This window comes from Dipodomys spectabilis, unplaced genomic scaffold, assembly GCF_019054845.1.
Source record: "Dipodomys spectabilis isolate Male_0828 unplaced genomic scaffold, ASM1905484v1 ptg000761l, whole genome shotgun sequence".
NCBI lineage: Eukaryota > Metazoa > Chordata > Mammalia > Rodentia > Heteromyidae > Dipodomys > Dipodomys spectabilis.
Window position 1 is genome coordinate 80,001 of NW_024871438.1, and position 24,472 is coordinate 104,472.

General features: G+C 44.2%; 1 protein-coding gene across 4 annotated transcripts in view; it reads right to left on the minus strand.

Moving 5' to 3' along the window:
* The window catches only part of Cpeb4 (cytoplasmic polyadenylation element binding protein 4), a 76,558-nt gene that overhangs the window by 5,704 nt on the left and 46,382 nt on the right, over positions 1-24,472 (minus strand). The window contains exons 3-9 of one of the 4 annotated variants that reach the window (XM_042672705.1): positions 19,723-19,773; positions 11,571-11,594; positions 9,208-9,381; positions 4,798-4,887; positions 4,232-4,350; positions 1,399-1,513; positions 190-371 (exon numbers count right to left, since the gene is read on the minus strand). In XM_042672705.1, coding sequence (XP_042528639.1) covers positions 190-371; positions 1,399-1,513; positions 4,232-4,350; positions 4,798-4,887; positions 9,208-9,381; positions 11,571-11,594; positions 19,723-19,773 — 755 coding nt within the window. The remainder of the gene's footprint in view (positions 1-189; positions 372-1,398; positions 1,514-4,231; positions 4,351-4,797; positions 4,888-9,207; positions 9,382-11,570; positions 11,595-19,722; positions 19,774-24,472) is intronic. The other 3 variants (XM_042672708.1, XM_042672706.1, XM_042672707.1) reach the window with 3 other exon arrangements.

The following is a 24,472-nucleotide window of genomic DNA, read 5'->3' on the forward strand; positions in this document are numbered from 1 at the left end:
AGGAAATTCTTAGATAGAATATTGATCCCCCTTCCTCCCCCGCCCCACCACCCCAACCCAATTGTTAGCTGTGGATTTATGATCACATTAAAAAAAAAAATTACCATTCTAATCTTACTTCTGAGATATGTCAGTATCATGGGTGGAAAGTTCTAGAAGTTTCCAGAATGCGGTCTAGGAGTCACTTACCCGTTTATCTATCTCTCCATGCTGCAGCTGAACAAAGCGGGCGCTAATAGCAGCTATGTAGCTCTGTTGGTTAGAGAAGGCAACTCGCCCAGCTCCTTTGGGGTACTTGAGCTCAGGGTCTGTGTCGATGCCGGCGTAGCAGACGCCGCCATACAGCCGGTCCATGATCATCGCGAGCTCCACTAAACAGGCCAGGGGAAAAGGTGGAAGTTGAGATGGGCCAAAGTCAGCCAGCTCACACTGATGGCTTCATCAAAGGCGGTTCAGTAAAGTAATTCTCAAAATCGAACTCATTCCTACATTAGGTTGATGTCAACTTAACATTAGGTTAATTTTTTGCCTGCCTGTCTGCCCTTCCTTCCTTCCCTCCTTCCTTCCTTGTTTCCAATCTTCCTTCCTTTACCAGTATTAGGGTTAGAACTTGGCCTCACACTGGCTGGGCTTGCTTCCTTGACATGTGCTCTACTGCTTGAACCACAACTCCAGCCTTCCTTTTTGTTGGCTATTATGGAGATGGAATCTGGCTTGACAATTTTCAGTCGTCTGGATCTCCTCCTATGTAGCTAGAATTACAGGATTCCAGGTGTGCTAGAATTACAGGGTCCAATCTTAATTTTTTAACTATGAGCTAGCTGCTTTACAATGTACTTTTTTCTTTTCTTTCTTTTTATGCCAGACCTGGGGTTTGAACTCAGGGCCTGGGCACTGTCCCTGAGTATTTTTGCTCAAGGCTAGTGCTCTACCACTTTGAGCCTCAGCTCCACTTCTGGTTTTCTCACCATTTCTTAGTTAGAAATAAGAGTCCCATAAGACCTTCCTGCTGGGGCTGGCTTTAAACTGTAATCCTCAAATTTCAGCCTCCCGAGTAGCTAGGATGACAGGTGTGAGCCACCAACACCCAGCTCAAATGTTTATGCAGCTTAAATGTTTATGCATTTATCCTTGAAGGTCTTTCTTTTTTTTTTGCCAGTCCTGGGGCTTGAACTTAGGGCCTGGGCACTGTCCCTGAGCTTCTTTGTGCTCAAGGCTAGCACTCTACCACTTGAACCACAGCGCCACTTCTGTTTCTTTCTGTGTCTGTGGTACTGAGGAATCAAACCCAGGGCTTCATGCATGCTAGGTGAGCACCCTACCACTGAGCCACCTTCCCAGTCCCTGCTCTTTGCATTTCAGATGCTAGAGTATTAAAGAGTATTTGTTTGATCTTACCAGCTCGTAGGGGTCGAGGAACGCCACCCACAAATATTGTTTTTCTTGGGTCAAGTGGCTGTGAACCATCCATCACAAAGTCACTGTCGCTCAGATTCCAGGGCCGAATCTGCACCTACAGAGGATGTAAATCAACAAGTTTCAGATTAAACCATTTTTAAATGTTTAAAATTATTGTTGGAGTCAGGCGCCGGTGGCTCATACCTATAATCATAGCTACTCGGGAGGCTGAGATCTGAGGATTGTGGTTCAAAGCCAGCCTGGGCAGGTAAGTCCATGAAACTCTTATCTCCACTAAACCGCCAGAAAACCGGAAGTGGTGCTGTAGCTCAAGTGGTAAAGCGCTCACCTTGAGCTGAAGAGCTGAGCGACAGCACTCAGGCCCAGAGTTCAAGCCCCATGACCGACAAAAAAATATATTGTTGGTTTGTTTTCAGTACCAGGGCTTGAATCCATGCATTTCACTGACCATAGAAGCCATGCCTGCAGCCTGGTTATTTTGGAGATGGATTCTGGAGGGGAAAAAAAAATGGTAATAATTCTCCAGATCTCAGCCTTACCTCCTGAGCAGCTAGGATTATAGGTATGGGCCACCATCACAGAGCTAAGAATTTTACTTTTAAATGCAATAATTTATATCATACCAAATTAATAAAGGTGTGAAACAAGACTTTAAACCAAATTACTGTCAGGAGCTAGTGGCTCACATCTTAGCTACTCAAGAGGCTGAGATCCGAGGATTGTGGTTCAAAGCCAGCCTGGGCAGGAAAGCCTGTGAGACACTTATCTCTAATTAACCGCCAAACTAGAAGTGGCACTGTAGCTCAAGTGGCAGAGCACTCTTCTTGAGCAGAAGAGCTCAGAGACAATGAATGCCCACGCCCTGAGTTCAAGCTCCATGACTGACAAAAAGAAAGAAAGAAAAAAATAAAAAAAATCACTGAATAGGTCCTTAATTATAAGTTAATTAGCTATTTTTCAGGCCCAGGGACCTCTAGTTTATCCAACCTTCCTATATTTTTGTAATTTAAGTATAGCATGGTGTCAGCGCTACTTACAATTACAGTGCTACAGAAATTAGCATCTATTGTATTTTTTCAAGGAGCATTTCAAGGAAAAATATTGCTGCTATTTCTAATAAGCTTTTCTTTAATAAAATGCTTCAGTGTGTTCATTAGCTCAATTAAGAACCATGTACCAAACTGGCATGTTGAATGAAATCCCTTTGTACAACTATTAGAAGATAATTCAAAACAATTAAAATTAAAAATGAATAAAATAATAGAATACCAGAGTCAGGTACCTTTTTTAAAATTGCTTGCTAATTTAAAATTAACTGTTATAAACCAGGCCCTGGTGCTGGTAATTCTATTTTTTTTTTTTTTTTTTGCTGGTCATGGGGCCTGAACTCTGGGCCTGGGCGCTGTCCCTCAGCTCTTCAGCTCAAGGCTAGTGCTCTACCACTTTGGGCCACAGGACCACTTCCAGCTTTTTCTGCTTATGTGGTGCTGAGGAATTGAACCCAGGGCCTCATGCATGCAAGGCAAGCATCCTACGACTAAGCCACTTTCCCAGCCCCTGGTGCTGGTAATTCTAGCTAATACCTATAATTCTAGCTACTCAAGAGGCTGAGATCTAAGGATCATGGTTCAAAGCCAGCCTGGACAGGAAAGTCTATGGGACTCTTATCTCCAATGACTAGAAAGCTATAAGTGGAGCTGTGGCTTAAGTGGTAGTATGCTAGCCTTGAGCAAAATAGTTTAGGGACAGCACCCAGGCCTTGAGTTCAAGCCCAAGACTGGCACAAAAAGAAAACAAAAATGTTATAAATGTCCATACCAAAGTTAAGCCAGGTATTCCAAAATACACATACCAATGATATACTAAAAATCAGAGATATGCCACTGAGTGACCTAAACAACGTGGCATAGAGTATCTACTAGATAAAATGAGTGGTGGCAAGAAGGTCACAAAACGTCTTAGAAGAATGTTCCTGATCAAACGATCCAAAACACACACATACACACACACACACACACACATAATATACAATATATAAAACATTATTATATATTATACTTGTAAGTTTGGGGGTTTATTGTCAGTTGTGGAGCTTGAAGTCAAGGTCTGGGCACTGCCCCTGAGCTTTTTCTTTTTTTTTTTTTTTTGCCAGTTCTGGGGCTTGAACTCAGGGACTACGCACTGTCCCTTCAGTTTCTTTTGCTCAAGGTTAGCATTCTACCACTCGAGCCACAGCTTTTTCCGTGTATGTGGTACTGAGGAATGAAACCCAGGGCTTAATGCATGCTAAGCAAGCACGCTACCACTAGGTCATATTCCCAGCCCAAGTTATTATATTTATAATATATAACATATATAATACATATATATATATACATATCTATGTATATAGAAATGAGTATGTAGGCCTATATGCATATACACAAATTCATGTGTATATGGATGCCTATATGTGTGTTTATGTGTATATGGATGTATAGGTGTGTATATCCATACACAGAATCAATCAGGTCTACTTTGGGAGAGCTCCATATGCAAAAAAGTGAAGGACAGCACTGGGTAACACTTCAGTCCAAGCAAGGACGGAGGTTGGTGAGCTGGAGTTGCATTTTCCACAGGAAATTCAGCAGCTTTATCAATATAAAATGCATTCTCAAAGGACATCTTTAGATACGAAAATGGCTTCCCCTACTCCAAGAGTTAGGGGTGAAATGGTGGTGCGCGGATCCACAGAAAGGCCAAAGCGTTTAGTTTAGATCCTACTTAGGAGCCTGGCTATGCAGCAGCCAGGCGCACGCCGCGCTGCACTCACAGGCTTGTCCTTGATGGTGGGGCTGGAGACACACAGGTAGAGCTTGCCGTCCTCTTCGATGCAAGCGTCGATGAGCGCCTGGACGGAGCTCTCGTCTTGAAACAGCAGGAATGCATAGCCTAAAGGAAAAGCCAAAAGCTTCATGAGCTTCCTCATCCCTATGGTCATTCTTGAGGATATAGACTGTATAAACCAAAACTAAGAAAGGAAAGGAATAGGGGCTGGGAAGGTGGCTCAGCGGTAGAGCGCTTGCCTTGCATGCCTGAGGCCCTGGGTTCGGTTCCTCAGCACCACATAAACAAAAAGAAGAAAGCCGGAAATGGCACTGTGGCTCAAGTGGTAGAGCGCTCGCCTTGAGCTGAAGAGCTGAGGGACAGCGCCCAGGCCCAGAGTTCAGGCCTCACAACCAGACCCCCCCCAAAACAAGAAAATGTGAAGACACAATTAGGAAAATATAAATTTAAGAATGAAAGATGTTTGCAGTGAAGATGTACATTTGTGGAAAAGCTAAAGACGAAAGAGCACAGGGAAGAAAGCCATTTACATGTGGGGCTCTTGGGAATTACCTTTAGGAGGAAAGTAGGATTTGCTCTCAGCTTTATGAGGCCAATCCACAATCAAAGGGCCAAAGCGACGGAAGCTAGCGGTGATCTCATCTAAAGAAAAACAGCAAATGAGATGTCAAGATGTTTATGATCATTTTTTTGTAGAGAAGGTCTTCGGTTGGTTGGTTGGTGTTTTTTGTTCATTTCCAATCTAAGCCAGTACGGGTGGCCCATGCCTGTAATCCCAGCTACTCAGGAGGCTGAGAGCTGAGGATCGCAGATCAGTGCAAGTCAGGACAGAAAAGTCCATGAGGTTCTTCTCTCCAATTAGCCAGCAAAAAGCCGTAAGTGGAGGTGTGGCTCAAGTGGTGGAGTGCCACCCTTGAGCCTAAAAGCTAAGGGGCAGAGCCCAAGTCCTGAGTTCAAGCCCTAGTACTCTCTCTCTGTCTCTCTTTGTCTGTCTGTCTGTCTGTCTCTCTCTCTCTCTCTCACACACACACACACACACACACACACACACGCAATTTCAAATTTGTCATCTTCAAAAACACTGAAATTCCTGAATTTCCTTCATCTACATTCCTCAGCTGCTACTCATTGGCACACCTGCCTAATTTCTCCCTCCCTTGCTCGCTCTGGTGTATGCATGTTTGCGTGAATCACTCTAGCCAGCCAGCCAGCCAGCCAGCCAGCATCTTCCTGACTCCATGACCTTGAATGCTCTCTCCCTCCCCCAAATTGACATTTTCTCAAATCAAGGCCACTTCCTGGTTATGTCCCACATCCAGTTCTCTCGATCTGGAAATTAACAACATGACTGGATGCACAGAGGCTGTTTAAATCGCCAGCCACCCCAATTCTTCCCTGCCTTCCATAGTCATTTCACTACGTCTGACCCCTCCCTCAAATCCCCCACGGTGACATCATCTGGAGGCGGAGTCCTGGGCAGGAGGTCAAAGGCAGGTAGGGGTAGGGTCATCACCACCAAAGAGGCCTGGGGAGACTCTCCCTGTAGCTTCCATGAGAAGATGGTGGTTACCGGGAAGCAGGTGCGTAAGTAGTTCGTGCCTTTAACCTGGAACTTCACGTGCAGAACCATGCACAATTTTTATTGCTTCTAAGCTAGCTTAATCAGTCTAAGGCATTTTGTCACAGTAGCCCAAACTGACCGGGTCTGGACTGTGGCTGGTGCCTCTGCCATGTTTCCCAACCCTGGGAAAGCCCAGGCACAGCGTGGTCTTGTTAAGTGGAGAGAAGAATCTCAGAGGCCTTTTTGCCCTGGCTGGCTTTGAACCACGATCCTCACACCTCAGCCTCCTGAGGAGCTAGGATGATAGGCGTGGGCCATAAGTAGCCTGGCCCAATGCTCTTTGTTTTGTTTGTGTTTCAGATACAAAGTCTTGGCCTCTGATCCTATTTCCCTCTGCAAATCCTGTAATTTACTACACAATTCCTCCAAACAAAACTTGAACTGCAAGCTGTGGATTCCTAAAACAGGATAAAGATTGGTTCAGACAAACCTGGTGTTTCGGCACAGTTTTCACCAAGATATTTTATTTTTGTGGAAGGAAAAGGGGTATTTCAATATTTGGATTTTTAAAACCATTTCTGTTTCAACGTTTCAAAAGATTATTTATGAAGTAAAATATGAAGAGGGATCCTAAAAACTGAGTCTTTAAACTTTATTATTGTACCTTACCAGCTTTTAGGGAAATCTGTTCTACTGTCCATATTGTGAATTGGTTTTTATTCCCATTTAGGAAATAAAGACAAAAAAAAAAAAGGAAGAAACATATGGCCTTCTACTGTGATTTTTTTTTTTTTGGGGGGGGGGGGTTGGTCATGGGGCTTGAACTCTGGGCCTGTGTGCTGTCCCTCAGCTCTTCAGCTCAAGGCGAGCGCTCTACCACTTGAGCCACAGCGCCACTTCCGGTTTTCTGGTGGTTAATTGGAGATAAGAGTCTCACGGACTTTTCTGCCCGGGCTGGCTTTGAACCGGGATCCTCAGATCTCAGCCTCCTGAGTAGCTAGGATGACAGGCTTGAGCCACTGGCACCTGGAATGATTTTTTTTTTTAATGTGTGTATGTGCCACTCCTGAGGCTTGAACTCAGGGCCTGGGTACTGTTCCTTAGCATTTTTGCTCAAGGCTAGGGCTTTGCCACTTGAACCACAACTCCACTTTCAGGTTCCTGGTGGTTCATTGGAGACAAGAATCTCATGAGCAGGCTGGGAAGGTGGCTCAGCGGTAGAGCGCTTGCCTTGCATGCTCGAGGCCCTGGGTTCGATTCCTCAGCACCACATAAGCAAAAAGAAAAAAGCCGGAAGTGGTGCTGTAGCTCAAGTGGTAGAGCTCTAGCCTTGAGCTGAAGAGCTGAGGGACAGCGCCCAGGCCCAGAGTTCAGGCCCCACGACCGGACCCAAAAAAAAAAAAAAAAAGAATCTCATGAGCTTGCCAGCCTAGGCTGGCTTTGAGCCATGATGTTCATCAGCCTCCTGAGAGGCTAGGATGGCAGGCGTGAGCTCAGATATCATTTCTATGGCAAGCTTTCCTTAACTACCCCTGCTAGATCACCTCCCCATTGGCTTTTCAATACTTATTCTCTGATGTTTTATCACATTAGGCTTTTTTTTTTTTGGTTGGCAGGGCTTGAACTCAGGTTCTGGGAGCTGTCATTGAACTCTTTTTACTTAAGGCTAGGCACTCTACCACTTTGAACCACAGCTCCAATTTCAATTTTCTGGTGGCTCATTGGAGATAAGAATCTCATGGACTTTCCTGCCCAGGCTGGCTTTGAAGTACAATCCTCAGATCTCAGTCTCCTGAGTAGCTGGGGTTAAAGGCACAAGCCACCAGTGCCCGGCTGGTTTATACATTTCTATGGGCCTAACTCCAGGAGAACATAAACTCTACAGAAGCAAGGATTTTCTATCTTGCTTATTACTAAAAACAGCCAAGGAAGAAGAACACACTGCTTAGAAAGCAGGTAAATATTTGCTGAATGCAAGAGAAAAATAATCACAGAATGTTACAATCACCACCTCTTTCTTCTCCTTCCCTTCCCCCTCCCCCCACCCCTTCCCCTCCCCCTCCCGCCTCCCTCCCCCTCCTCCTCTTCCTGGGTTTGAACTCAGGGCTTTGTGCTTGCTATGCAGGCATTTTACCACCTCTACCCCAAGATTCCCTTTCTTGAAATACGACTAGGTTCCACATTTCTCAAACATTCATGCTTAAAAGATTTTAAATTTTGCCAAGCACAAAATTTGCCTGTAATCCTAGCTACTCTGGAGGCAAAGATATGAGAATGGTAGTTCAAAGCCAGCCTGGAGAGGAAAGCCCATGAGACTCATGTCCAACTAACAAGCAAAAATTAGAAGTGGAGCTGTGGCTCAAGTGGTAGAGGACCATCCTTGAGCAAAAAAAAAAAAAAAGAGCTAAGAAAGAGTGTGAGGTCTTAACAAGCTCCAGTAATGGCACCAAAAAAAAAAAAAAAAGATGTTATATGTTGAAACCATGAACTACGTACAGTTACAAAGTATTCACAGAAGATAGGAAAGATAAAGAAACAATCGACTTTGGCAAGGCAACATAGATAGGGGGAAAAAAAACGGTTGAGCCTCGAGCTGGTGGCTCACGTCTGTCATCCTAGTTACTCAGGAGGCTGAGATCTGAGGATCTCAGCTCGAAGCCAGCCTGGGCAAGAAAGAAAGTCAGAGACTCCATCTCCAATAAATTACCAAAAAAGCTGGAAGTGGAGCTGGGGCTCAAGTAGTAGAGCACAAATCTTGAGTAAAAACAGCTCAAAGACAGTGCCGAGGTCCTGAGTTCAAGCCCAAGAACCACCTCCTCCCTCCCTCCCTCCCTCCCTCTCTCTCTCTCTCTCTCTCTCTTACACACACACACACACACACACACACACACACACATGGATTTTGTTGTTGTTTGTTTTTTGTAAAGCAATCTTTTGTTCACAATGACAGATCCTTGGGAAGTTTCCTCCTTGGGCTGATTCCCACAGCCGTGCTCACTTCCTCTCTTTTATTCAAAAGACAGGCAGAGGGGACACGAGAGCCATATCGTGATGACTGAATACCAGGAACCAGCGGGGGCTGTAGTTGGGGTGACAAGCCACTCTGGGTGGCACCCTGCTCTAAGTTGTTTTGTTTTGTTTTTGCCAGTGCTGGGGCTTGAACTCAGGGCCTGGGCACCGTCCCTGAGCTTCTTTGGCTCAAGGCTGGCGCTCTACCACTTGAGCCACGGCACTCCTGGCTTTGTCTGCGTATGTGGTCCTGAGGAATGGAACCCGGGGCTTTCATGCCTGCTAGGCGAGCACTCCATCCCAGCTTTTCAGTCTGTTTTCACTGTCAGTTCTTTTCAGTCCAAGAACGAAGCAGGCCTCCGGGCCCTGCCCGGGCCTCTCTCCCCACGTACCTTCATCGATGTCGGGAGGCAGCCCGCCCACGAACACCTTGCGGGAGTAGCGCTCCACCCGTTCCCCGTTCTGGTGGGGGAAGCAGTGCGGCGATCCCAGGCCGCTGGGCAGAGGCTGGTCCCCGCGGCCATCGTCCAGGAACCCATCCTCCATGGGAAACAGCGAGGACTGACCTGAAAGAGAAAAGCAGGGCGGGCGGCTACCAGCAGGTGCACCCAGAGGCCTGGCCGGCCGGCCGGGGCCCAGCGGGGCTGCTGGCTCTGACCTGCCTCACCGGCTGGGAGGGGATGGGATCACTTAGTTCCCATCACCTCCAAGCCCGGCCCGGGCAGAGGTGGGTGCACTGAGGGTTGAGTTTGGTTATCCGATGCTGGCCTTTCTGAGGGTCTTTACTAGATCTGATGGACGGTGGCCTGGAGGAGGCCCTGACTGATGGGTGGGTCATCTACACCCACCCACCGTGACAGCCAAACTCACTGCTGACCATGGGGAACTGACAGGCCTAAAGGCACAGTAAAGATGCGTATCTAGCAGAGTGAGGAGCGGGGCTCACCAAAGATGCCTTTTGTTTGTTTAAAAAAAAAAAAAAAAAAAAAAGACATTAAATTTGATCTTTGAAAACACCAGAATATGTGAGAAAAGACCAGAAATGCCTTCGGTGTATTAACTAACCATCTTCGTGTATTTACTTAACGGCAACGTGGAAAATTTTACCTCATAAGCAAAACACAGAGCTACTAATAATTGCAAAACTCTTTTTTTTTTTTTTTTCCTGTTTTTTGCCAGTCCTGGGTCTTGAACTCAGGGCCTGGGCGCTGTCCCTGAGCTTCTTTTGCTCAAGGCTAGCGCTCTACCACTTGGGCCACAGCGCCACTTCGGGCTTTTTCTGTGTCTGTGGTACTGAGGAATTGAACCCAGGGCTTCATGCATGCTAGGCAAGCACTCTACCACTGAGCCACCTTCCCAACTCATGCAAAACTCTTGTTAAAGTACTGTTACTGCTCAGTACTACATAAGGAATTCGTTCATGGATCCGCTACAGAAATCTGTCTCCAGTGTTTTCCACTCTTGGATCACGTCAACATCTTTCTGTTGGCATATTTGCCTTTAACTCTCATTACTAAACACAAAGAACAATAGCATCATTGTTACAAATTTATCCTTATAATAACCACATGGCAAATGCAAGCAAACGTGATTACAAAATTGAAGGTGACTATCGGAATGATCTTTAGAAAAAAAAAATCTAGGCTACTTAAAATGTCTTTTTTTTTTTTTAAATAAAATGGCAAACGATTACAGATGGTTAAAAAAAATAGTAATTAATTTATAGTTTTTAAAAAAGCAGCCAGGCACTGGTGACTCATACCTGTAATTCTAGCTACTCAAGAGGCGGGTCTCATTTAGATATAAGAGTCTGTGAAAGCCGGGCGCTGGTGGCTCAGGCCTGTAATCCTAGCTACTCAGGAGGCTGAGATCTGAGAATCGCGGTTCAAAGCCAGCCCGGGCAGAAGAGACCGTGAGACTCCTATCTCCAATAAACCACCAGAAAACCGGAAGTGGTGCTGTAGCTCAAGTGGTAGAGTGCTCGCCTTGAGCTGAAGAGCTGAGGGACAGCGCCCAGGCCCAGAGTTCAAGCCCCACGACCGACAAAAAAAAAAGAGTCTGTGAGACTCTAATATCTCATTAACCAGCAAAAAGCCTGAAGTGGAGGGTGGCTCATGTGGTAGAGCATCAACCTTGAGCAAAAAGCCAAATGAGAGCAGGAAGCCTTCAGATCAAGTCCCAGTACTGGCATAAAAATAAATAAATAAAGCAAATGAACAAAAAGGTTTATTCTGGCACTTTAGGGAATGAATCTCTAAAATTCCTTAGCCTTTGGAGAGTTTCCTCCCTTATATTTGAAAGGGATATAAGACGAGTTATTTGTTTGACTCACCTTAGTTTCCATCAAATGTATTATGTGTCTCAGTAAAACAAGTTAGCAGAAAGTAATTATAACTAAGCCTCCAAGATAATGAGGCATTTTGAGATCAGAGTAAGTCTATCTCCCTTTTGAAGCTCTTTAATATTTTTTGCCTATGAAATTATTTTTCAGAAAGAAAAAAAAGGGGGGAGGCCAATGTTTAGCTATAAGTAAGTCAAATATCTAATATAACAGAGGGAAATTATTTGACTTTAAATCCCACATTTTAGTAATTTATGACAAGCTCATAACTCTCTCCAATGAGGTCTAAGATGTTCAGGATAACACAGGAATTACTCTTCCCCTTCCCCTCCCCCCTCCCCGCCACACAGGCTAGCAAGTTTGAGTGATCCCCATACAAGTGACACATTGAAAAATTAAAAGCAATAATGTTACCTCTCCTCCGCCCATATGTCCTTGCTGCGTGTCAAATGAGAAGAAAAAAAACAAAAAACAAAAAACAAAACCTTTCAAACATTGTCAAAAGAACCAACTGAGATTTCATCTACCAGCTTCTGAAATGGAGGGGGAAAAATGGCTGTACTCGTCATTTCCTGACCAATGACACAAAAATCAGGAACTAGATGGTAAGAGGTCAATTAAATACACCTTTTATCGTCCCCAAGTTCTTAAAAACCAGTTGGTTTTTACTTGTTTTAAGGGATGATTTTTGGTTGTAATTGTCACCCAAGGCCCAAACCATTCTGAAACCAAGGCAGTACTGAACATTATCTAAACCAGTAACCACTGTAGGCACCAGATTTCTCTCCAATTTTTCCCTGAGATTTCATACCAATACTGAATTCATGACATTCTCTCACTGCAAGATGAGCAGCAATTTTATTGTCTTTTCTCAAGCAATTAGTCTTCAAGCAATTTATATAGTCTTCAAGCAATTTATAAACATTTTAGTTGAAGCGGTTCTGTGTCCCTAATCAAATCTCCCAACACGTCCCAAATGTAAAATGAAATCTTACACCTAGTAGGCAGTAGGTATGTATTTTTTTTTAATTAATTTTTTTTTGGGGGGTCCGGTCGTGGGGCCTGAACTCTGGGCCTGGGCGCTGTCCCTCAGCTCTTCAGCTTAAGGCTAGCACTCTATCACTTGAGCCACAGCGCCACTTCCAGCTCTTTGGTGGTTAATTAGAGATGAGAGTCTCACAGTCGTTCCTGCTGGAGCTTGGCTTTGAACCAGGATCCTCAGCTCTCAGCCTCCTGAGTAGCTAGGATTACAGGCCTGGGCCACTGGTGCCTGGCTACACTCTAAATTTTAAACCAGGAAATGTTGTTTGAGGATAGATGTTTCCTGAAACTTAAAGCCCACCAGGCCCCGGGGACTCCATTCTAACCACCAAACGCTTCCTGAATGCCGACCTTGGGGTACACTATGCATGAACACCACACCCTGACGTCACAGACCCCCACTTCTGGGCCACTGCCTCCCACCACAAATGGGTCATGATCCCGTACCCCGTAGCCTTTTGCTACACCGTGATTCCTCCTTTACCCACTGTTTTGTTTGCCATGATTTCAGTGACCCAGTGGTCCCCCTGAAGTCTGAAAACACTGGATGGAAAATTCCAGAAAAAAAACTTTTTTTTTTTTCTAAGCGTGAAATCACACAGCCTTCAGAGTGGTATGATGAAATCTCACACCTTCCCACACCATCCTGCCCGGGCCTATCAATTATCCTTGTCCAAAATAATCACGCTGTAAGTTATCTGCCCCTTAGTCACTTCTGAGATGGGGGGAGGGGGGGAGTGAGGGAGAGAGAGCTAGAGGGAGGGAGGGAGGAAGAGGGAGAGAGGGTGGGAGGGAGAGGGAGGGAAGGAAGGCGCACTGTTTTCTGTTTCAGACATCTACCAGGGGTCACACAACAGATCCTATACATAAAAGAAAGATCGCTGTCCTAGGGCTGTGTCAGGAACGGAAGTAGAGAGACAACTGGTTATTGGGGGTGAGGGACATCTAAAATAGGCCCTAAAGGTAAGGCAGAGGAATGGCGCCCAGGCCCCACCATGCCTCTGGCTGGGGCACTTCTCATGCTCAGGGAAAGGTGACCTGAACACACAGAATGGGCGAGGGCTTGGCAGGAAGTCAGGCTAGGTCTTTTGCAAGTGGTGGTTCAAGTGGTAGAGCTCCAGTCTTGAATGAAAATGCAAAAGCTCAAGGCCCTGAGTTCAAGTCCCAGTATGGGGAGGAGGGGGAGCAGAGGGGAGCACTTTCTTATTGTGGTTGTTCTACTGGGGTGTGCTTGCTTAGGTAGGCGCTTACTGCTTAAGCCAGGCCTCCAGCCCAAACTTTAGAGGTCACAAGTTTTATTCTCGGTCTTCTACGCAAAGGTGCTAAGTCTGTACAACTGAGAAAAAGTATCATGTGTTTTTTCCAAAATGAAATGATTTCTACCATTACTAGATAGCAGGGGATTTCACCCAAGCACTCAAGTCAATGGACTAAAATAACATACAGCTTTCCTGAAGGAAAACATATTAGATTTTCCATTTAGTAGATCTTAAGTTCAGAAAGAAACACTATTTGTGGGGTTGGGGGGGCATGGCTCAGGTGGTAGAGTGCCAGCTAATAAGTGAAAGTATCAGATACCGAGTTCAAATCCCAGTCTCAGACAAAAAAGAAAGAAAAGAAAGAGAAGCTATTTGTTGGACAAGTAAGAGGCATTACCAAAGCAGACACCTGCTTAGGAATATCCTACTTACCCAAAACTTCAAAGCCAAAAGAAAAGGAGAGCTCAGAGAAACAAATTATTTGAAATATTTAATTGTTTTGCCAGTTAGATTAAGCCAGGGACCAGTGGCTCACACCTGTCATCCTAACTAGTCTGGAGGCTGAGATCTGTGGATCAAGGTTCAAAGCCAGCCAGCACAGGAAAGACTCTTATCGCCAACCAAGCACCAAAAAGCCAAAAGTGGAGGTGTGGGTCAAAGGTTAGAACATCAGCCTTGAGCTCTTAAAAAAGCTCTGGGACAAGCCCCAATACTAGTGAACAAGAAACAAGGAAAGAAACAAGGAAGGAAGGAAGGAAGGACGGAAGGAAAGAAGGAAGGAAGGAAGGAGGGAGGGAGGGAAGGAGGGAGGGAGGGAGGGAGGAAATGGCTTTAACTGTGTTTTATATGAATCTGTATTTTGGAAACATTCTATCTATATCAGCTGAACTATGCTCAGAGTTTTCCTTAGTTTGCCTATGAATAAACTGTAAGATTTGAAAAAATACATCCTATTACTAATCAGAGTCAAAAATGCATATTATTTATAAGTCTGCCTTCTTTCATTTTTATTACTTAGTTCTGATTTAATAAGTCCCTCAGTGATTTATCATTCAGGACTAACAGGCTTCAAAGAAGGGTAAAAATGGGAAGTGGCGCTGTGGCTCATGTGGTAGAGCGCTTGCCTTGAGCTGAAGAGCGCAGGGACAGCACTCAAGCCCAGAGTTCAAGCCCCACAACCAAAAAAAAAGAAAAAAAAGAATGGTAAACATGGCCCGGAAACTCATCAATTTTGGGAACTTCTGGATAAACGTTATTAGATCTCTGATAAACATGTGCTTTCAAACCTCTTTCCAAGACTGCTCACAAATGCTTTTCCTATTGCCAGCCTCATACACATCATCAACTTCCTGCCATTAAAATCTTTCTTATCTCTGGGCTACACTTCCAAAGAACGTATGGAAACATTTGGCAGACTTTTCTTTTTCTCTCTATATTTACACATGTATGTCGTTACAAAAGTGCCATACTATTCATTTCTTAGAAAAAGTATCTTTCCTCATTTGTTGTAATAAAAGTATCCACAACGTACATGAAGAAAAAATATCTAATAGGTAGCCATTTAGCTCACACCTGTAATCCTAGCTACTCAGGAGGCTGAGATCTGAGGATTGCAATTCGAAACCAGCCTGGACAGAAAAGGTTATGAGACTCATATCTCCAATTAGGGATCAAAAAGCAGGAAGTGGAGCTGTGGCTCAGGTAGCAGAGTAGCTAGCCTCGAGTGCAAAAGCTAAGGTACAGGGTCCAATCCCTGAGTTCAAGCCTCAGGACCAGCACACACAAGAAAAATGAGAACAATACACGAGCATCTGTATGTACTCATGGTGCTTAGTCTGCATAGGTAAAATAAAGCCTTAACATAAGTCAAAGGGAAGTTAATTGTTCACTTCCATGTCTCACTCAAAGCTTACCCAAGATGCACCAGTGGACATGGAGGTAGGCACCATTGGGAGGATGTGATTTGCACTTCCTCTCACTTAGCTGGGGAAACTACATTTCAGACTTGTAGTTCATAACAGAAGGGATATTCTCAAGATGGCCTTAGTACAGAAAGTTACTTGGAAATGGTTTATTAGGAGCTGCATTGCACCCCATCCTTCCTCTAATTTCTATGAATTTCTAATGTTTAGGTCCTCAGAATGTGACTGTTTTTTGAGACGTGTGTGTGTGTGTGTGTGTGTGTGTGTGTGTGTGTGTGTGTGTGTGTGTGTGTGTGCTGGTAGTACAACTTAAACTCTGGGCCTGAGTGCTGTCCCTGAGCTTTTTGATTCAAGGCTGGTGGTTCTACCACTTGAGCCAGAGCGCTACTTCCAGCTTTTTTGGTGGTTCACTGGAGATACTAACCTCAAGGACCTTCCTGCCTGGGCTGGCTTCAAACTGCAATCCTCAGATCTCAGCCTCTTTGAGTAACAACAACAACAGACAACAACAACAAAAATCAAATATTTGCGTGAAAAATTTGCATGTGAGAAAGAGGTCAAAGAAGCACTTGGCTATTTTTAATCCAGACAAAACAAGAAATAGCTTCTAACTCAAGAGAAGTTCTGGAAGTTAGAGCAGGTACATTACACAAGCGAGAACAAAGGCCCTCTTCTATGAGATCCTAATTATGGCAGACCAAGAAAACCAGCTTGAGTTCTTTCAGTCTCAAGGCCAGAAGGACTACAAGTTGCCCCAATCTATTATTTATTATATATTAATATTTATTCATAGTTAAATTGATATCTATGTTACATATAAATATATTTATAATATATATTATTTCCTTTTTTAATTCAGTATTGATAAGGAAAGATGGGCAAAAGGAAACAGTCTGAATTATTGACCTCCGATACATCCATACACACACACACACACACACAAACACATTCAACAGTAGACAACGTTTATATAAGCTCCCAAGGCTCTTGTTTTGTCATTTATTTCTTCTTTTGTAAACCATTAAGCACTAATATTCCTAGCTCCCCACACACACACACATCATGCCCAAAAGAAACCACCCACCTTCTGGAGTTGGGCTCAAACCACATACATTTAATCTCCAATATAATCCTCGGAGAAGGAAGGTGTGTGTGTGTGTGTGTGTGTGTGTGTGTGTGTGTGTGTGTGTGTGTGTGTGTGTGTGTGTGTGTGTGTGTGTGTCTTGAGTCTGTCTTCATTAAGTGTGATACAGTCATTCAGTCTGTCTTCATTAAAAGCAATAAATTCATACACTAGAGTTTCATGTAACTACCTCTAAAAATCTATGTTGGTGCTCCACTCTTGAGCCACACCTCCAGGCCAGCTTTTTGCTGACCATTTTGGAAATGGAATATCTAGCAGACTTTTATAGCTGGGCTGACTTCATGACACCATGCTCTGTATCTCAATGTCCTGAAGAGCAAGGGAGCGTGACAGGTGTGAGTCACTGGCCCTTAGATGTGGTTCTCTTGAGGTTACTTTATAAATAGGACTGAGAGAGTGGGCAGAACCTATTTCTAAATCAGGTGATAGAGGAATGGTGTCAGTGCCCTTCTCCCCTACTGACTGAGTATGCAAGCATCAAATCTATTCTAGATCTTCTCCACTGGAGAGAGAATGGATTTGTCATTCAATTTCAACATCTAATCTACCTACAAGGTTCATTCTTCATTTATAAATGAATAAACTGGCATCTGGCCCTAGATGGTTTGTTATTTAAACACACACACACACACACACACACACACACACACACACACACACACACACACACGACCATATCTGATGAAATCAAGTTTGGGTACCTGTGCAGCTTGATACTAGACCTGAGACTATGTCAATTAAGATTTTATACTCAGCCAGGTGCCGGTGGCTCACACCTGTCATCCTAACTACTCAAGAGGCTGAGATCTGAAGATCAAGGTTCGGAGCCAGCCCCAGCAGAAAGTCCCGGGGAGACGCTATCTCCAATAACCCATTCAAAAGCCAGAAGTGGCACAGAGCACAAAGAAGCTCAGGGACAGCACCCAGGCCCTGAGTTCAAGCCCCACAACTGATTAAAAAAAAAAAAAAAAAGACTTCACACTCCTGAATCTGCCTGGAAGCTTTTGCTGCTTTCCATCTCCACCCCCCACCCCCATTTCTTTATCTTCATGTCTTCTGGTTTGAGAAAATGTTAACTTCTGACAGAGTATCTTTGTCACATGTAAAATGTCTGTGTAAGCAACAGTAAAAAGGCAGATCATTATGCCTACTTCTACAGTTTGAAGATAAGTAAAACTAAAACATAAATAGATGGTTAGGTGCTGATGACTCATATTTGTAATCCTAACTATGCAGGAGACTGAGTTCTGAGAATCACAGTTCAAAGCCAGACACAGCAGAAAAGTCCACGGAACAGTTATGTCCAGTTAGCCAGCAAAAAGCTGGAAGTAGAAACTATTGTTCAAGCAGTAGAGTACCAGCCTTGAGTGAAAAAGCTAAAGGACAGTGCCCTGGGTTCAAGCCCCAGTACCTTTGCTAAGTCAAAGCTGTTTAATAAGTTCACAAAAGAAAGATATTAATAGAGAAAACCAGAAAGGCAATCTCCTATATAACAGACTTCTTTCAATGAAGTGGCTTTAGCTTTAAGGAAACTCTAGTAGATAGGTTTTTCTCATGGCAACAAGGACCAGCACAGAAGTAGCAACTGATCCACCTGAACAAAGAAGAGCTGATCATTTTGCCTGGGTGGGAGTACTCACTGTCTTCAATCACTGAACCTAAACCTGAGTCTGGCTCTAATGCTCCCAAATCGAGGTCAACTCTGCCACATTGTCCTCTCTCACTGCTGGGGACTGCTTTGGGCCTATAAACTTCTGTTTTTAGATCCAAGACTGGGACTCAAACTCCATACCTGTTGCTTTTGCTCCTTAGCCACTGCTCTTACCAGGGAAGCCAGGCCTCCAGCCCCTGGCCTACACTGTTACCGTGAAATGTTATAGCCTGGCATCATTATGATTGTTATTTCTGCTGGAATAGTTTACATGGCACAATTGTGTATTAGGCGGAGGGTGGCATCATTCCTAGCACCATGGTGTGAAAACACCCAAGTCTGATGAAGAGGGGGTTTTTGATGAACTGCTCAGCCTTGACAAAACGCTTGGCAATCCAGCTTGCATCTAACCATTCAGTTCAGGCTTAAGTCTCACAGCACCCAGATTTAGACAGTACCCCAAAGGAAGCCTGGTCACAAAGCTCATCTTCCCACAGACTGTAGACTAGGTTTGTGCGTTGAGGGACAATGACAACAATGACAACTTTCATCAAGGATCTTTAAGAGGTTTTGCTAGAAAGAAAGCATGGTCAAGGCAGAAACTTGAAATAGAGCATCCAATAGTAAATAAGAAGCAAGAAAGACTTAAGAGACTCCACTCGGTCCTTGGAAGCTGTGATACACCTACAAACTCTTTGGGGGAGCAAAAGCCCCGGCCCTTTCCCTGCGAACCTGAGCTTGTCTACAACCAGAACCTATCAGCACATGAGGTAAGGAGAATCGTGTAGATTCTTTCCCTGAGTCCCCTTTGATAGCAACACTGAAAGACCTTGTCCTTTGCAAGGTCACATGCCTGTGGTCTTGGGCTGCCTCTTTCTGGTTTGAAAGCTTGGACTAACCTTCCCCTTGTGGCCCATTTCTCCCAGCTACATGGAGAAGAGGCCTTCATGGTGACATTTTAAAGGTTGCCAGGAACAAATGTCCCATGAAGTCCATTTTCGTCCTGAAGATTCTCACTTAATCCCACTGGAACCGACTGGTAAACGATTGGCTCCTCAATTCTTATTCTTTTTCTTATTCTTATTCTTATTAAGTAGTTGTCCAAAGGGGTTACAATTCCACAAGACCAATTCTATTTCCTAAAAAGTTTTTGTCATAATGTTTGGGGAATGACTCTGAAAATAGCTGATTAATAGCAAGTGTTATTTTTTTTTTTTGGGTCCGGTCATGGGGCCTGAACTCTGGGCCTGGGCGCTGTCCCTCAGCTCTTCAGCTCAAGGCTAGCACTCTACCACTTGAGCCACAGCGCCACTTCCGGCTTTTTTCTTTTTGCTTATGTGGTGCTGAGGAATCAAACCCAGGGCCTCAGGCATGCAAGGCAAGCGCTCTACCACTGAGCCACCTTCCCAGCCCGCGAGTGTTATTTTACAAGGTAAACAAAAGTCACTTCTCTACTTGTGGAAGCAACAACTCGATTTTTTTCCTCCCCTAGCTCTAAATTGACTCCAAGTTCTGTGCACTTCACTGAGGTAAATTAATTATCACTTACCATTAATAAGCAGAGAACTATCGGATCCTGGGTATGAATAGTTTACACGACCTGAAGGTAAAAGAAGGCCGTTACTAAATTTGTTGCTTTCACAGATGGTTTTAAAATTACTCAATAACACAGCTGAATTGATTGCTTTGAACAGGCAATAAATTGTACTTAAACACGCTGTACTTAAACAGGACAAAACTTGGTTGTGGACATGGCGATTTGCAGGAAAATATGCATTGAACATGCTCACCAAAACTTAAAAGGGAGACATTTGCGGGTAGTTAAAGAAAATATCCCTCTTTTAATGACTAAGTCATTCTAGTTTGCAAAAGCCCACCCATTTCTACCATTTACATTCTGACACCACCACACAGCAACCATCTTTGGGGTTTTTGTCCCATAAATACCAACTAATTTGTTGGTGATGGGTTTTGTTCCTTTTACCAAAGTATGTAACAAGCAGTAATATTTTCTTAGATGCCAAGTAAGAAAACTGCCATGTCTGTGCCCACAGGTCTGTCCACGCATGGGCTTCAGTGAAGGTTTAGGCCAGTGACAATTGAGGGTAAAGAACATTTCATATCACATATGATGGAAAATGCCTGAAGTCCCCAACCTCATACTCAAGAGCACCGTAGACTCTTGGCAAATATTTTTAATCCACAATCGTCGCCCAAGATGCCCTTCAAAAAGTATTTGTAAGCTGGGAGTCAATGGCTCCTGGCTGTCATCCTAGCTACTCAGAAGGATGAGATCTGAGGGTAGTGGTTCAAAGCCAGCCTGGGCAGGGAAGTCCTTGAGATTCTTATCTCCAATGAACCACCAAAAAGCCAAAAGTAGAGCTGAGGCTCAAGGGGAAAGCACCAGCCCTGAGCAAAAGAAGCTCAGAGATAGCAAGCACCCAGACCCTGAGTTCAAGCCCAAGGACGTGTGCATGTGTGCACACACACACTCATATACGCAGTAATAATTTGTTAAAATGCTACCACTGTTCATAACTAGGAGAGAAAGCAATGGGCTGTCTGTCTTGCAAAAGTTGTTTTACAAGAACCTCCATGTGTAAGTTGAGCTAGCTAGATCATACATACATATTTAAGACATACAATGTACTCTTCAAGTTACAAAATAAAAATTAGCCCATCTCCACACCCCACAGGGTCCATCTGTCCCCCACCCCCTTGCGGGAGAATGAAGCAGAACCCTCAACGCGCCATGTTGTTCATTAAAGGAATGGAGTGGAAAATGTGGTGGCTGATTCTCAGGACGACACCCACTTTTTAGGAAAACACTCTGAACTCTGATCTCATGGAACCTTAACTCTAGAAATCAGATAAGCAGAGACTCTCCCAAGCCTTAAGGCTGGACAGGCCTTGCCAGACATCAGCAAGACTTTACTTAATTCATCGAATATTCTGGAACCCAGAGTTTACATGTGGCCCACCAACCCAACAAGGGAACAGCTCTTCAGAAAGAAAGGAACTGGAGAGCTCCAATGTCTTTTGAGATTCCACGGGGGGGGGGGGGGGGGGGGGGGGGGGAAGAGGGGGCGCAATACTATTAAGATAGAAAACTATCCTTGACTATCAGCAAGTTTTGTCCATAGCCACGGCCAATATTTGGAATTTAATATGAAAAAGAACCAGAACTTAATGATTTTCTTAGTTTATAAACAAATAAGAAAGTTTCAAGAACCAGGAGCTAGTGGCACACATCTGTCATCCTAGCTACTCAGGAGGCTGAGATTTGAGGACCACGGTTCAAAGCCAGCCTGGGCAGGAAAGCCCATGAGACGCCTATCTCCAATTAACTACCAAAACTCCTAAGTGGAGCTGTGGCTCAAGGGATAGAGCGCTAACTTTGAGTTTAAAAAAAGGTCAGGAAAGCCAGGCATTGGTGACTCACTCCTGTCATCCTAGCTACTCAGGAGGCTGAGATCGGTGGATCATGGTTAGAAGCCACCAAGGGCAGAAAAACCCCTGTGAGATGCTCATCTCCAATAAACTACTCAAAAAACCCAGAAGTGACGTTGTGGCTCAAGTGGTAGAGCGCTAGCCTTGAGCACAAAGAGACTCAGGGGCAGCGCACAGGCCCCAAGTTCAAGCCCCAGGACTCACTCACACACACACACACATACACACACACACACACACACACACACAAAGTTTTATCCTAAAATTAGTTGTTCCACTGAAAACTTCAGCTTATTTTTAGTAGAAAATGAAGGCAGGGATGGAAAAATGGGAGAAGAAGGTAAAACTTAACTTTGATCGTTTCATTTCCATTTCTTCCAAAAACTTGGTTTCATTCTCAAGTGCCAATGTATAGAGAAATATCCAAATCTACTAAATTGAATTTCAACTGCTTTACCTACAGCCATACTTATCACAAGTTGTGTATATTTTGTTTTGTGTTTTGGTGCTGGTCCTGGGGCCTGAACTCTGGGCCGGGGTGCTGTCTCTGAGCTGTTGTGCTCAAGGCTAGCCCTCTACCACTTGAGCCACAGCTCTACTTCTGGCTTTTTGGTAGTTAGCTGAAGAGAAGAGATTCATGGACTTTCCTGCCTGGACTGGCTTCCAATCAGATCTCAGCCTCCTGAGTAGCCAGGATGACAGGCGTGATCCACCAGTGCCTGGCTCATAAGTGGTGTGTGTGTGTGTGTGTGTGTGTGTGTGTGTGTGTGTAAGAGATTTGAGATACAAGGAACAAGAAGATGGCTTTAATTGTTTTTTTTTTTTAACCCACTTGCAAGGAAGATCCTACTTCTGAATCACTTAACTCAAAGTAACAGCTGACTTTTGGTAATAGAATATGTATAAATCTTGTAGCTGTAAAACTCTCTAGTAAATGAACAAGCAAGAGCTATCAAAAAATACTTTACCAGTCGGGTGCTGGTGGCTCACGCCTGCCATCCTAGCTGCTAAGAAGGCTGAGATCTGAGGATTGTAGTTCAAAGCCCGCCCAAACTTATCTCCAATAAAAGTACTCAGAAAAGGCTGGAAGTGGCACTGAAGCTCAAGTAGGAGTGTGCTAGCCTTGAGCTCAGGGACAGTAACTAAACCCTGAGTTCAAGCCCCAGGACTGGCACCAAAAAACAAAAAACAAAACAAGCAAACAAAAACCAAACACACACTTTACCATGCCAGGCACTGGTGGCTCACACCAGTAATCCTAGCTACTTGGGAGGTTAAACTATGACAATGGCGGTTTAAAGCCATCTGGGGCAAGGGAAGTCCATGAGACTCTAATCTCTAATTTACCACAAAAAAGGGAGACGTGAAGCAATGGCTCAAGTGGTAATGTACTAGCCTTGAGCAAAAAAGCTCAGGGATAGCTCCCCATCTCTGAGTTCAAGACCAACCGAAAACAAACAGAAAAACAAAGAAAAAAGAAAAAAAACTTTACCTGAAATGACTTAAAATACAATATAAGTCAATACAGACACAAAGGTGCAAAATTATATTGTCTGAAGTTCATTTCTACAGAGATAATTTCTTTTTTTTTTTAATGCTAATATTCCCTTGAAACCAAAGCTGTTCTATATGACCTGCATGTCACTTATTTGATGCTGAGGAGTGATCAAAATACTTCACAGTGAAAATCCCGAAAGAAAATAAACTAGCTGGCTGGTAAAGTGCTAAAGCTAACCCTCTAACCCTTGCTAGTTTTGCTGACTCGATCGTTGTGTCTTTCTTAGAAATGTCATGTCGGTGAAACCACAGAGGCAAGCCTTTGCAGACAGGCTTCTTTCTCTTCCTAGCGCATCTTTCCTGTGTGTTCTTTATGTGGGTTGGTTTACGCAGTTCTTTTGAGCACTGAACAACATTCCATTGTCTGGACAGACCCATAGCTTGCTTGTTTAGGTATCTGTGCATCTTGGTTGCTTCCATGTTTGGGCCATTATGAGTAAAGCTGACATAAAGCACTACTTCTGGCTTTTTGGCTGTTTCACTGGAGATAAAATTCTTATGGACTTTACTGCCCAGGCTGGCTTCAAACCAGGATCCTCATAGCTCACCATCCTGAGTAGCTAGGATTGATTATAAGCGTGAGCCACCGGCGCCCAGTGATGAATGTAACTTTTATGAAGTTGTTTACAATTTTTTTCCAGGTCACCTTTTTTTTTTTTTTCCCCAGGATACCCTTTTCAAAATGGAAATCTCTTTTTCAATGAACATGCCTGATTTTAGTTCCACTTCACAGCAGCCTGCTTATGTAATTCCTTCGGCTACCAGCTTACCCTTATCTCTTGTACATAATAAACCCCCTTAGGGAGTAAAACTTTCCCTACTTAGCCATTTGCAGTTTCCTGTTTGGCTACCAGGCACACAGTCAATGAGTTTATTCCCCTAAACTTGAAACATAAGCATTCCACAAATGAGTCAAGGACAGGAAAATAAAAATAGTGGAGAAAAAGGAACAGAACAGAGCCAGTGGTTTGGGTTGGCTGGTTGGCGTTGATAAGGCATCTATCTATAAACACAGCCAGGTTTGGTTAGCTCATTACTGGAACGGAAGGCATTAAGCAGTTCAGGCACAGGGCCCTATTTGGTGGGTAAAATTCAGTCTCTAAAGACTGTGGGTACTGAGTGTGTTATAAGCACACACGGGGGACAGTTTGATCAGCAGAACTGCTCTTAAGGCCACAGTGACGAGGAAAGCCGTCGTCTCCGGAGGCCAGCTGTGGCACTGGGAGGCAGAAGCCTGGCATGCATCTGGCAGAAGGCAAGGGCTATTTTTGGTGACATGACTCAACCTAACC